Genomic DNA, 15,932 nt, shown 5'->3' with positions numbered 1-15,932 from the left:
CAATGTATATCCTGCAGTATACCAGGACCAATACCGCAAACACACACACATACGTCTTCACGATGCTATAACTGACTCGAAATTCGCTCGAAAACTTGAACTGGCTGGTTTGCTGACAATAAGGAACATGAAGGCGCTATGATTGACCAGTCAATCTAAGAGTAGCTCTCATTGGCTGTCGCCTATAGAAAACTAAACGTCATTAAACTGTTATTGATAGATAGCACTTTTTCGAATAAATGCACATCAGGTAAAACAAAAACACATCAGTCGATTGTTTACAACTGTAGAATGAAGATCGGAGGACCTGATGTGTATTATTAAAGACTTGATTGTGGGGTACAGTAGGGAGAATTGCGGGTAAAATCGATCATTTATGGATAGTAGAGTTTGAGAGGAATTCATGGGTACCACTTTCGTGTTATTTAGTAACACGACGTTATTTGCAAAGTTTACCTTTAATTGGTTTTCTTTAATTGTATTTGTTCCAAGACCCTTTTAAGAATCATAGTATTTTATACTTGTTATTCCTTTTAGTTGTTTTGATTATTTTAATCTTTATAAGATCTTTTTACTTTGTTCTGATTTATGGAGTGAGGGTGGGCATTTTATGTATTCCGTTTGTGCTCGATTGTAATTATTCTATTTTCTAAGGCATAAATTTTATATTTCTATGCATTTTCTTATATTTAATCTTGTGTTTTAAGTATAATTAATTCAAATATTTTATAACCTGTCCGCCTCTGACGTCACCGAGGCGACGATTACGTTTATTCAAGCAATAAGTAGAGTCCTCCGGAATTTTTACTTGACCGGCTGTGTCACCATTTTGGTATATTTGAGGTTAAGAAGTGAACAACGCTAACTACGATCACGAAGATAAAAGCTGAGTGTTAAAATCCCTAATATTCTTTGCTTAGGAGCTGGACGTGTTCTAAAAGAATATTGTTTCTAAATAATTTCACCAGTTTTTGATTTTTGATTGGAATGTTTTTACTCTACTCTTTAACTATTTATGCTTCTAAGAACAGGAATATGTGTGTGTAAGAGTGTGTGTGTGTGTGTGTCTGTCATTTATTTCACCAGACTTTGTTTTGTTTTGTCCGTATTTAGATTTTAAGTTTATTTATTTTTTAATCTAAGCCTTCAGCAGTGGTGCCAGACTTGCTGGTCTTGCCTTTGTATCTTATTGGTAAGCCTTTAGCCAGATACTCCATTCTGGAGTTTCTTTTCTTTTAGTTTTAGTATACAGCGCTTTAATAATTTTATATTTGATATTAGTATTTTTCAATTAGTTTTAGAACACGCGGCGACACCGGATAATCACACGACAGTTACGTGGCACCATTCCTCGATGTACGTAAATAAACCAGTCTTGACTTGCGTCTCACCGTGTATTCTTCGATTGTTGTAGTATGTAATTCGATTACATCTTTTGCGTTGTGAAGTAAATGGTATCCTTTATACTTTTTTCTACATTATATTCTTAAATTATATAATTTAATAATTAGGAATCCTTCACTCACTACTACATTTACAACGGTCATATTTTGTCATTTTTAGTATGGTGATACCAACAGTTATTGTTAAAATCATTACAATTATTATTTCAATTACCATGAAGGTAATGTTCAATATAGATAACTTTATTGGTGTGGTTACAACAAGCTCAAAATCACCATGATAATAGTAATGATAATGATAGTGATTAACATAATGGTGAGATTAACGTTGATAATAAAAATGACAAAAGTATCAGTAAGTTTAATGATAACAATTATAATAACGTATAACATCACTTTATTATTGATATATTAAGAGTAATAAGACAAAATTATATACTTCTTTCATCGTTAAGAAAGTCACATAAGACATTATGCTATTCCATCCACTGGGTTTCATGGGATTTATTGTGTGCATGTATATCTACATCTGGTTTTATCTAGTTTCTTTTGTACATAATAAAGTACATATAAAACCTGAATACACTGCACATTCCCTATCTATCTTCACCCATATCATCATTTTTATCCGGTTTTATCGGAAATGATAGTTTTCTCTCTTTTCTATTAAAATAATTGGTTCTTTTTGCATATACAATGCAAGTTTTTAACAGGAAGTCAAACATTTGTAATCTTAGGGAAAAACATTCTGTTACAGACATGATAGAAAGACTTTTTCTCCACATATTAATAAGCAATGCTTAATTGCAGACTACATCATCCTATTGCATTGTCAGTATCAAAACAACGATTGTGTGTGTAATGTCGGAAATTAAGTAGACAAATCTAAATTCTTTGCCAAATCATTTTTAGCAAAAATGTAGTTAATATGCCACTGTCTGAGGAAAGTATAACCCACACTCTCCATGAAGGCCTTGACAGCATCTTTTCCTTCCGGGACATGGTTCACTTCCACCTCCATCAGCCGCACTTCCATCTTGTCCCAAGGAATTGTCTTCAACACCTAAAGGAAGAATTTATGTATAGTGCGCGCGCAAACACACACACACACACACACACACACACACACACACACACACACACACACACACACACACACACACACACACACACACACACACACACACACACATACACACTCACACTCACAAGGCAATATATAAGACAAGGTAGAAGTAATGAAGATGCATGAAATAATTAAGAAGGGAAATGAAGTGGCAAGTAGACAAATTCAGGTACTGGAAGAGACAAAGAGGATAACATCTACATTTACTAATGGGACAATAGTGACGAAATTGGAGAAGGAAAAGATAGAAACTCAGTTTGCTGACAAATTAGACCATTATAAACAGAAGCCTAGCAGATGTCAAGGAATATATTGCCATACTAGGACATGAGGAAAAAGTGGTGAAACACGTCATTGAACGATATAATAAAGTCAATAATTTGGTTATTGGCATCCTCAAGCCTATGTATCCCAAAGTCTCTGACAAGAATATAGTGATAGACAAAAAGGATAGGGTTATTTGAGTAAGCCAAGAAATGCCCTCTCAAGGTAACATTCCTGGCGAAACATGATAACCTACGTAACCTACAAAAGAAATTGGATGAAGTAAAAAACGAAAATAATGAATGACAAAAGAAAATCTCTTTTGTTCGAAGGACGAAAGGCCTTCAAGCAAAACAAGTCTATTTTCGGAAAAAGAAGGCAGAGACCGACAAATATCAGTTTGGCAAACATACGAAATATCGAAAGATCATCTAAAAATGTTTATGCAAATGCTGATGGCTTAGCCTTAATACTATTTGAACTAGATATGATAATTGAAACAAACAAACCAAATGTAATATACATCATTAAATCCAAACTTGACTTCTCGAAAAATATACTTGAATATTTGGATTCAATTAAAATAGTTGGAGAAAAGATTGGGTAAATAAGTGGATAGAGAAGGGGAGGGGGTAATAAAAACCGGAATCGATATAAATGAAGTAGAAATATTGCAAGACCCAATGGTGGAACTGAATACAATCAATGTGAAAGCAAAAGGGGTACACCATTTACGGACAACCTCACACACCAGTGTGGACACAAGAAGACTACGAAAGACTAATTCATGAAACACAAGAGCTTAGGGGAAATACTAAAGAGGAAACAAATGCAAAAGAAATCCTCTTATGATTTTAATGGCACAACTTCGCCTATTTCTATTAACCTTTTACTTTCCAACCTTTCTTTTTTAATGAAAAAATCCTCTACATTGTTTCGTATTTGTGTGCATCATGTATGTCCGTATATTATGTATTTGTGATTGAATATTTTATATCAAGTGACCTAGAATTAGAGGACTAATTCCTCCTTATAGACACGAGAAAAGATGTTAAAAGATAAATTCCATTTTCCAAATCAATATAAGTCTTTTTTATGTAACAGGCTGTTTAATGTATTACACATAACGGGGGATAATAAATTTTCTTGCAGTCACTCCAGGATGAGTTTTATTATCCTTTTCTTCACTTCTTTTATTTTATGTAAAAACAGCTTATATAATACCCTACAGGGGGATAAATTTGCTTGCCCAGTCTCCAGGATGAGTTTTATTTCAGAGCGAGACACCTTCGCGCAACATACCTTTACTCTTCTAACCTCATTCAGTCACTCACTGTAAAACTAGAGCTTTTTGCGTTTTAAATTTTGTTTATTCTATTGATTTAGAGGATCTATCAATGTTGCAGTTGGCTAAAGTGTAGTATAGGGTCCATAGCAGCTCATTATTTTCTTTATACGCAGTGTGATAGGAGTATTGCTGTTTTATGGGAGGACAAAAGGCCACTTTATTTTTTCGTATTTGTGTACTGTCATGAACGAAAACGCTAAATATATCCATCCACAATGAAGATAACATGAAGAGGTAGGGAAGAGGAAGGATGCTTATAACAGGGAGTATTACAATAAAAGGCATCCCTAAAGGCACAGGGGCACATGGTAGACATTGGGCATGGCGTGAATCACCTTCCTTTTTTCGTTCTGACTGCACATCTTTCATCGGTGGTACTTTAGAGCATGAGGTCGTAACTTGCTGTGTGGCCTCATTCTCTGAAAATAGTGCTAGCAAGATACCGTGGTTGGGTGCCATTCAAGAAACTCTTTCCTGTTGGTGCTAGGAGAAAGTGGTGTCATCATCTAGGTTCTGGATGATTGATATGGTGGTTGTCAAAAGTTGGCACTTACACAGAAGGGATGCTCTCCACCTAAGTCAGTGATTATCCCCTTGGCATTTTTCAAGATAAAAGCAGTATTTTCTTTAATAATGTCAGGAAAAGAATGCAGTCCTAATAAAGGACGACCATCTCTTCCACATGCTATTGCTATAGCACCTAAATTAAATAATGTTGGAAGACCCCTCCATCCTTGCCCATCAGATATGACAGGGTCGGTCACTAGCCTACTTTAGAGGAACACAAAAGGATGCAAAGGAAAAACAAGTATTGTATGCTCCAAGTGCAAAGTGAACCTATACCTGAACGGGAAGCAAAATTGATATGTACATGGACATTCCAATTATATTTCAATATTTTATACAAAAGAATGAAACTTTTTTCAGTTACATAGTATATCAATACCCATTATAGTGTTTCCTTTTTTCACAAATTCAGTGCACAAGATATCTATATTTGGTGTTTAACCCATTGCCGATAGGTGTCATGACATACATGACACAGAAGCTTTGGCCTGACGACGGGTGTCATGACGTACATGACGTTTTGGATCCCTGCTATTTTATTGTAAAATGAGTAATGAATGAATGATGATGACAGTTTTAATCATAATTACTATAATTGGTGTACTATTAAGCAAAATGGGTTTCACTTAAAAAACAAAACCTCTTTTTCTAAATTACCGGCGATGAAGGATGTGCAGGCAGAATGAGAAGAGAAAGGTGACTCAAACCGTGCCCAGTGTCTATAATGTACCCCTGCGCTAGTAGGGCTGCCTTGCCCTGTGGCATTCACAGTAATAAGCTTTTTATCCTCCTATAAAACAACAATACATTGAGAATAAGGAAAATGAGCTAATATGAACCTTATACTACAATTTTAGTCAACTGCAGCCTTGATAGAGCCTGTTATATGACATATGTCTCAATACAATAAAACACAAAAAACACGAACACGAAAATGGCTCTGATTTTATAGTGAATGACTATAAGAGAGTGGGAAAAGTCAAAATATGTTGTGTAAAGGTGCTTCACTCTGAAATAGAACCTATCTTCACCGTTCTCCAGCAAGACATCCACTCCAGTCATTTGACTAACACGGCTTTCATCAATAAATCACTTAAAGTCGATCACAACCTTCCCTGTTTTATTTTTTTTTATTTTTTTTTTTTTTAAGGTACTCCCAACAAACCAACACATTAATCCATAGCAATATATATATATATATATATATATATATATATATATATATATATATATATATATATACATATATATATTTTTGTATATATATATATATATATATATATATATATATATATATATATATAAATATATGGGTGATATCAAATAAATAATATCTGTGTAATTATATATATGTATATATATAATTATTTATATACACATACATATACTTATACATATATATGTATATGTATATATATATATATATATATACATATATATATAATATATATATATATATATATATATATATATATATATATATATATATATACATATGAGAAATAGAAATACGCGTACATAGAGAATATCGCAAAATAAGCCATACAAACATACAGTTATAGGCAGAAAACTTTCATGGCGAAGAGTAAGATGATTCCCACCGAGCACAAATAATTCTAATGGGAGCACGGTGGGCTCGCCTCAGTGCACATAAGCCCGGCGAAGTATCTGCTTCGCAAATACAGCCTATCCTTATCCTTATGGGATTATGATTTATATTATCTACGTCAGTTTGATCGTGGCCGTATTATAGATGGAGATAATTTGTACCTTATATATAATAAAAATAATTAATGTAAAGTGAAAGTGAAAAAAATCTCGATATGTATAATGATGAGACGCAACCAGTAACTTCAATCCCCGGCATCCCCTTCTTCTCCCCGCCCCCATCTATCATACGCATCATTATCATTACATTACGTGTGTCATTATGGTTATTATTTTGAGCACCATCATGATGTCCCAGGAGAAGACAAAGCAATAAATTCTACAAGTTGGATATCACCATATCAGCCACCGATACAGGGACCTCAAGGAGTCCGGGATTATTTGTTGTTTACAAACCATTTGAATTGCGTTTAACGGGATAAAGCAAAGAGACTGACTTCATTACCTTGAGTTCGTCGCCTTCTATGTCGAGCGTGAAGAGGTCGATGGACTTCCTCCCCAGTGCTTGCATCATGGAGTACAGCGGGAAGCATTCAATGTTAATGCCCTTCCTTTTGGTGCTGATTCGGCCAAGGAACCCGGCCAAGCTGAGGGAAAGAATTTTTCGTATAAATCTCCCGCATACGGTAAAATATCTCAATAGATATATGAAATACATACTTAGAAGCATGAATACACACACATATAAATGTATACATCTAGTATTTATATTAGGCAGTCCATCTTTGTTGGTAAATGTTAATCGCTCAAAGGAGAAATTATAAAGCCCCTTCAATAATTACTTGAAAAATACATGAGTGTATCTGGGAACGAGGGAGAGGCAGGCGTTGATGGAATACGCCTTCCTGCCTTTGGTCTTGAGTTTTGCGTAAAGCTGCGGGTTCGCCTCGATCAGGAGTCCTGTCCAGTTGTGCTGTTTCTCGAAGAACAAAGAGTTGCTGAGGCTCTCGCCGTCGTGGGCACCTACTTCTATGAAGAAACCGTTTGTCTGTTGAAAACAAAAGCAATCTGGATCAGAGAATGCGTTATCTTACATAAGTACATACCATTATTTCCTGGCTCGAAAGATCAGACAATTCAGGTGATTTTCCTTTTCTTAATCATAAAATCATTTTAAAGACATATTCTTTTGAATATATAAAGTAATACTAATTCCGGCTGTCGCCTGTCACTGGGAAGGCTGCTTTGATAGGTTAATGCGGCCGTAATGTGGTGACAGACAGGGAATAGATGTAACCTGTTTACAGACAGTAAAATAAATATGAAGGGCGGTATCATTAGATATTTATATTAATGCACCGATAAAGTAACCGACCAATTACAGAAAATCTACTAAAGATAGAAGATGGGACAACACTAACAAAATCCTTGATTTCATATTCATGCTGAAGATGAAATTCGAATGACCGGCGTATTGGATGATTTCACAAGAATAGATTCATTTTTGTATGCGATCAGTTTCCCTGCTAGTTTATCACCCATAAGATATTTTTTTAGCAATATGATACCAATACTTTATTGACTTTAATAAACATTTTACAAAAAAAAAAAAAAAAAAAAAATATATATATATATATATATATATATATATATATATATATATATATATATATATATATATATGGTGTAAAGTATCAAAATAGGCATAATCATGATAATAGAAACCATAAATGATTGAAGTAACATTTTCCTCCCTGGCTTTAGGCAGGAAATCGCGCAGGCTAGTGGGACATGTCCTTTACTTATGAAAATCTATGGATGTATCCGCCCTACATGGCGACGTGGATTTGCTATATTACGTGTGTGGACGCGATTGTTTGTGTTTATGAGAAATTCATGTGTATTTCTATGTATTCCACCTAACATTTCCTATAACTCCAGGACGAGTGTCTGTATTGACAGTACCCTTACTACATTCTACTAGCCTTACCTTGGGATGTACTCCATAATAACCTTTCTTTTATTTATTCTCTTTTTGTTCGACTCTACAGGAAACTTTTCCTCAATTGCCTGTTTTACTGTCTTTTTTAAATTGTTCATTTCTGTAAATATATCACTGATCCTTCTGTTATACATAATTTAGGTTCATCTTATAACATCTTACTCCAGTTTTGATGTACATATGATTTTGATTTATATATATATATATATATATATATATATATATATATATATATATAAAACATTATAGGTAAAAAACACTACAGTACATAAACTGGTTACGTTAGGCTTTTGCTCGCGCAGTGCTTGTGCTAAATAACTATATATCATGGATGTTCCTTTTTATATTGCCTTTTAACCAGCCAGTTGAACTGTCGTTACGTTCGGGATAAGTTCTAATGCCTACTTTCAGTTTTATAAAGTCACCTAAGAGTCATACTTCACTGTGCTATAGATTACCCACTACAACCTTTAAAACCATGCAACGATAATGCACCAATTATAGTTACAAAACTTACCATATTTCGCAGCATCTTATTAAAAATCTTGGACTGGCCATATTGAGAATAATCCACGACATTTGGCCTGCTGAGGCTGCGAGGTCCCTGGGCCGGTGGGTCAAGCTTGTAGTGCCTGATGTAGGCCACGAGATCCTGGTCGTCGTCTGAAGCGCCACTGAAGTTGCGCTTGCCGAGTTCTTTCAGCAGCGCGTTATCAATATCAGCTTTCATTCTGTGTCTTTCGTTTAAGGTGACTGAAACTAAAGAGAAATAAAGAATCAGATTTCTACCAAAAAGTTTTTATGCACTCTCGCTCTCTTACTCTTTCTCTCTTTCTCTTGTACACACACAAATAATACACACACTTATATATACATACATATGTGTGTATGTGTGTGTGAGAAAAATGGTAGAATGCAGTAATGCATTTCAATATAGAAATATAAATTTTACCTCCCTGACTGACCATTAGACTACATCAACCATGAAAGTTACCTATATTCTTAGCAGAGTAGTGATATCGAAGTTTTACAGACAATCCCCTTGGGGACTTGTGGGCAGGAATGAATTAAAATATCTTACTGTATTCTACAATCTTTCTCACATAAACATAACCTGTAGAGAGAGAGAGAGAGAGAATCTAGCCACTAGGAGGGCAAGCCAGCCCAACTTAGCGCCGGTCCCAAGCCCGGATAAATAGAGAGGGTTAAGGTCAGGAAGGGCATGCGCTTGTAAAATCCATGCCAAAACCCTATGAAATGAGCCAAATCCAAGAAGTACCCAATGCTAGGTTGTCACCCGTAAGTGACCCACAGACACATCTCCCTAACTCTGTGGACCAGCGAGGGCTACCGCATCAAGAACGGGTGCAGCCAAAGAAGTTAGTTCAACCACTGAGAGTAGGGACTTTGAATGTTGGTTCTATGACCGGCAGAGGTAGAGGCTTAGCTGATCTCATGACGAAGCGTAAAGTAGATATACTATGTGTGCAAGAAACTAGATGGACTGGAAACAAGGCAAAAGAGTTAGGAGATGGATATAAGCTGATATATGGGGGAGCTAATAAAGATGGGAGAAATGGGATTGGAATCATTTTATCGCGAGAGATGAAGAGGCTGGTAACAGAAGTAAATAGGAAAAGTGACAGAATCATTTGGATAAGGTTAGCTTTGGATGAGTTTTCACTTAATATATTTAGTGTATATGCACCTCAGACTGGTTGCACTGAGGAAAAGAAAGAACGTTTTTGGGTAGAACTTCAAGAAGAAAGAGGCAAGGTAGATGAAAGTGAGAGATGCATAGTTGCAGGAGATTTTAATGGACATATTGGTAATGGTAATGAGGCTGTCAGCCATGTGCATGGAGGATATGGTTATGGGAATGGAAACGAAGAAGGGGAGAGAATTATTGATTTTGCAGTATCGTTTGATATGGTTATAGGGAATACGCTATTCAAAAAGAGAAATGAACACCTTATTACCTTTAAAAACGGAGATAGGACAAGTCAAATTGATTTGCTCCTGTATGGTAGAAGGAACATATGCGAGGTCCAAAATTGTAAAGTAATACCTGGAGACCACATAGCAGCACAGCATCGCCTAGTTGTGTTAGACCTATCAATAGCTGTGGCCCAAAAGCAGAAAAGAGGGGTTAGGACACAGAAAAAAATTAAGTGGTTCAAGCTGAAGGAGCAGGATTTAAAACAACAATTTAAGATTAGAATTCTAAATTATATTGATGTTAACATGGAAGATGTCAATGCATGGTGGAATAGAACAAGTAAAAACATCTTAATAGCAGGTAAAGAAATCCTAGGAGAGAGCGGTGGAAAAATTTGGGAAAATAAGGAGACCTGTTGGTTCAATGGAGACGTACAACAAAAAGTTAACTTAAAGAAGGCTGTTAAGAAAAAGTGGGAAGAAAGTAAACTTGAAATAGATAAGGAAACATACAGAATAAGATGTAAGGAAGCTAAGAAATCAGTAGCTATTGCAAAGTCAGAAGCATATAACAAACTGCACGAAGATTTAGACACTAAAGAAGGACAGGGAAAGATTTTCAAATTAGCTAAATTAAGAAATAAAAGTACAAAAGATATAACGCATATTAGACAAAGGAGAGATGAAAACGGTAACATAATAAAGAAAGAAAGGGATATACTAACTTGATGGAAGGAATACTATGAAAAACTATTAAATGAGGAAAATGAGAGACTAGTTAGAAAGGATGGAGAACGAAATAACCAAGAGATAGCTGAGGTAACAAGACAGGAGGTAGAAATAGCCCTGAAAAAGATGAAAACTGGAAAAGCTACTGGACCTGATAACATACCAGTGGAAGTGTGGAAAGCTTTAGGGCAGGATGGTATTAGTATTCTGCACAAACTTATGAAACAAATTTCGGAAAAAGAAGCCATACCAGAACAATGGAGGGAAAGCACCCTAATACCAATTTTTAAAGAGAAAGGGATATCCAATGCTGTGTAAATTACCGTGGGATAAAATTAATGTCACACACCTTAAAGTTGTTTGAAAGAATTTTGGACAGTAGGCTTAGGCAAGTGGTGGAAAATGGTAGGCAATAACTGGGCTTTATGAAAGGACTTGGGACAATTAATGGTATTTTCTCCCTTAGTCAAATAATGGAAAAATATCAGGAAAAGCAGAAAGTGTTACATATGGTATTCATTGATTTGGAGAAAGCATATGATAGGGTGCCACAACAGGAGGTTTGGAGAGGGCTACCTGAAAGAGGAGTGCAAGAAAAGTATGTAAGGGTTATCAAAGAATGCTATAAGGATGTTACTACTATAGTTAGAAGCACAGTAGGAACAACGGAAAACTTCCATGTGAAGGTTGGTCTACACCAGGGGTCAGCACTTAGCCCATTGTTATTTAATATTGTATTCGATGTTATTACTCAAAATGTTAGGGAGGACCCACCATGGTGCATTTTATATGCAGATGACGTAGTGTTGATAACAGAAAGTAGAAGAGGATTAGAAACCAAGTTAGAAGAATGGAGATGTGCATTAGAGAGTAGAGGCAGGAAAATTAGCATGTCTAAAACAGAGTACTTCTCAACTGATATGGGTGACCAATTGGCCTCAATACAACTGAATGGAAATAGGTTGAAAAGAACAAATACTTTTAAATACCTTGGGTCTATGGTAGATGAAAGTACAGGGACGGAAAGGGAAGTTACTTATAGAATTCAGTGTGGATGGAACAACTGGAGGAAGGTGTCAGGGGTCATTTGCGATAAGAGTGCCAGTTAAACTTAAAGGAAAGGAACACAAAACCATAGTTAGACCAGCCTCAACCTACAGCCTGGAAGCAGCACCTCTTTAACATAAAGAAGAAAGAAAGTTAGATGTGGCAGAGATGAAAATGCTTAGATAGATGTCAGGAGTTACCAGGAAAGATAGGATCAGAAATTAATATATCAGAGGGACAGCCAAAGTAGGGGAAGTCTCAAAGAAAATCCAAGAGTCTAGGCTGAGGTGGTTTGGCCATGTAAAGAGAAGGGAGGGTGAAGAACATGTTGGGAGAGAGGTTATGGAAATGGAAGTAGAAGGGAATAGAAGAAAGGGTATACCCAAAACCAGATGGAAAGATTGTATAAAAAGGGACTTGAAGGAAAAGAACATAGATGATATAACAATAGTATACAATAGGAATACTTGGAGAAAGCTCATCAAAAACGGCAACCCCGAATAGGGATAAGCCGAGAAGAAGAATTGTCACTCTGATGACCCGGGATAGTCTCGGTCAGGGAGGTAAAATTTGCATATATATATATATATATATATATATATATATATATATATATATATATATATATATATGAATCTAGCCATCTGGTAGCACAGTGTAGCGTGTCGATTTCACATCCCTGTGGTCGGCAGATCGAGTCCCATCCAATCTCGTGAGTTTCCACTGTTACCTGGTGGTTACTGACGTAGCTGGGCACCGTGTTGGGTTAGGACCAAGCTCAGATCAAGTCAACACTCGTTGGCACATTCTCTCATGAGTCAGCACACGCTAACACAGGCGGGCTCACCTCAGTGCATGCAAGCCCGACGTAGCATCTGCTCAGCAAATCTGACTTATCCTTACCTTATATATGAGCAAATATATATATATATGAACATACATTTTTATATATAAATATATATATATACATATATATGTGTATACATTTATATATATGAATATGTATATATATACATATATATATATATACAAATTTTACCTCCCTAACCGGGACTCAAACCTGCACCGTCAGAGCCGTCTGGTTAGCTCATTGGTAGCGTGTTGACTTTACATCCCCGTGGTCGGCAGATTGAGCCCAGCTCAAGCTCGTGAGCTTCCACTGTCACCTGGCGGTTACTGACGTAGCTGGGCACTGCGTTGGGTAAGGACCAAGCTCAGATCGAGTCAACACTCGTTGGCACATTCTCTCACGAGTCAGCACACGCTGGCACAGGCGGGCTCGTGTCACTGCATACAAGCCCAGCGTAGCAACTGCTCCGCAAATCTGGCTTATCCTTATCCTTGCGCCGTCAGATTGACAGGCATGGCCCTTAATCTAATACACCATACGGCCCACTTAAAGAATTGTCTAACCAGATTCCTGCTCATGGCATAGCAGTGATAGCGAGGTTTTACAGACAATTCCCGTGGGCACTCGGCAGCAATGAATTAGAAATTCGAGTCCCAAATCAGGTTACCCAGGTTATATCTGTGTGATAAAGATGGTAGAATGCGATAACGCATTTAATATAGAAATACAAATTTTACCTCCCTGACCGGGACTCGAACCCGCGCCGTCAGATGGACAGGCACGGCCCTTAATCCAATACACCACATGACCCACTTATAGAATATGTAGACATATCCAAATACATCTGTACATTTATACATCCATATATATATACATAAATATATATATATATATTACATATATATATTATATATTATATTATATATATTACATATATATGTGTGTGTGCATTGATTAAATACATAAACACACTCATATACATACATACATATATGTATATATATACTTATCTATATATGTGTGTAGGTGTGTGTATTGATATATATGTATAAATAAATATATATATATATATATATATATGTATACATATATATTATATATATACATATATATATTATATATATGATAATGTGTATATGTATATATATATTATATATATATATGTATATATATATATATATATATATATATATATATATATATGAAATAGTAAACATAAACTCGGATATGATAGAACACTGCCACATTAAGAAAAAAACAAACTCGTAATGTTTCAAATCTCTAAAGAAAGTTCATCATCTGACGTAAGGAATCCAAAAAATGAACAGTCGAAGTAAGTTTTAATAAGAATATACTGGAAGATAGACTGTAGGAACAGAAAATGAATCAGGTTACTGGAGGAGGGTTGAGGTCAAGTAATCTAGGGATGCTTTTTTGCCACTAAAAAGGGTGATTCTGATATATATTTTTATATATACAAATTAGGTGATTTGTGGATCAATTACTGTTATTCCAATTAAGTTGATGACCAGCACCAGGCATGTGAATACAACAAGCTTTAGATTCCCCAGCGTACCTAACATCACGTTTATGTTCACTTATTATTAATTTTAATTCTCTACCCGTTCTACCTATGTAAAATTTCAGACAATCTTTACATGGAATGGCATAAATGCCTGAAGTACCAAGAGCACCATTAGGTACAATGTGCTTGACCAAAGACTTCCGTCATGTGTTTAGATAAGTAAACACGATTTTGTGAATAGACTCCATCTCGCACAGGAATGTGCTTGATTTAAGAAAAAAAAAAAAAAAAAAATAGAGAAGTTTTTTCTTTCTTTCTTTCTTTATCTTTTTTTAAAGATTCTGTAATGATGTAAAGTTCACCATCAATAAACTCATAATTACTAATTCTATATGATCTAAGAAACGAGACTATCGATTTCTTTATGTATAAGGGATGATTAATGCCAGTGCCAAGGGTCAAAGATGACCAACTTCCTTTCAACTTTCAACCACCTTGCGGGGGAGTACCAGTCAGGATACATTATATTTCTCGGATACATTATATTTCATGTGCGAGTGTATGTATGCGTAGTCACTGCTTGTATATGAGTGTTGTGTACATACATGAATTACACATGTGCATCTGTATGCATGCGTAGGCATCCAAACACATCACTTGGAATGTGTGAATAATTGCATATTTGTATATTTATATGCATCTACGCCGTGTAAGCATGGGTGCAATCTATATATAGACACTTACTTGAGTGCGGGCATGGGAACATACATGAACAAGCAAGCATGCATTATGCGTAGGCCCTGCGCGCATACATAAGAATAAATGCCCATTCTCAATGGAATAGACTAGGAGGTAGTGAGCTAGATCAGGGGATGCTAAGATCTGATTACTTGCGTGACTAGCTCAAACGTGTTATTGGAGATTAATGATGGTCTCCTGACTAAACTACTCCCTCCACCAAGTTACAATGAAGGCCGGTAGGTGGGAGTATCTGGCCCCACCTCTCTTGAATATGATTTCCCAGTCAAGACAACGGCCCTCATTCCCAGCGAAAGAGCCCTTGGTCATGGCGGCGATCAGGATCAGTCTGGAGCAGAGGGTGCTGAAAATATCTGATCTTTTGACACTGGTTGAGGAACTTTCATTTATTAAATGACGTTAGAGGACAAGGCGAAGGGCAGAAATTACTAAATGATGGGCACTTACTATATTGGAGAGGTAAACCCCTGGATAGTAAACAGTCGGAGTAGGTTTCTTGGTTTACAAAAGAGGAAAAGAATATTAGGGAATTCTACAGTGTGAGCGAAAGAGTAGCTTCTATAATACTGAAACTAAACGACAGATATAACCTATGAATTATCCAAGTATATGCTCCTACCTGCAATCATAGTGATGAGGAGATAGAAAGCTTCTATTAAGATGTGCAAGCAGCTACGGATAGAGCAAGAACCCATTTTAACATAATTATGGGTATTACAATGCCAAGACAGGAATAAGGGAAGATGGGGAAACCCCGGTTGGGAAA

The 15,932-nt window shown here is 36.0% G+C and overlaps 1 protein-coding gene across 1 annotated transcript in view; it reads right to left on the bottom strand.

Moving 5' to 3' along the window:
- Nucleotides 1-1,749: 1,749 nt before the first annotated feature.
- The window catches only part of LOC122244557 (protein Star), a 23,619-nt gene continuing 9,436 nt past the window's right edge, over nucleotides 1,750-15,932 (bottom strand). The window contains exons 2-5 of the mRNA XM_086543990.1: nucleotides 8,836-9,077; nucleotides 7,159-7,364; nucleotides 6,822-6,963; nucleotides 1,750-2,466 (exon numbers count right to left, since the gene is read on the bottom strand). Of these exons, the coding sequence (XP_086400116.1) occupies nucleotides 2,275-2,466; nucleotides 6,822-6,963; nucleotides 7,159-7,364; nucleotides 8,836-9,048 (753 nt within the window). The 5' untranslated portion in view covers nucleotides 9,049-9,077 and the 3' untranslated portion in view covers nucleotides 1,750-2,274. The remainder of the gene's footprint in view (nucleotides 2,467-6,821; nucleotides 6,964-7,158; nucleotides 7,365-8,835; nucleotides 9,078-15,932) is intronic.

The sequence above is a fragment of the Penaeus japonicus genome, unplaced genomic scaffold (assembly GCF_977035675.1).
Source record: "Penaeus japonicus unplaced genomic scaffold, GWHDUDI00000001_assembly GWHDUDI00000014, whole genome shotgun sequence".
Taxonomy (NCBI): Eukaryota; Metazoa; Arthropoda; class Malacostraca; order Decapoda; family Penaeidae; genus Penaeus; species Penaeus japonicus.
This window is presented reverse-complemented; position numbering and strand designations above follow the sequence as displayed.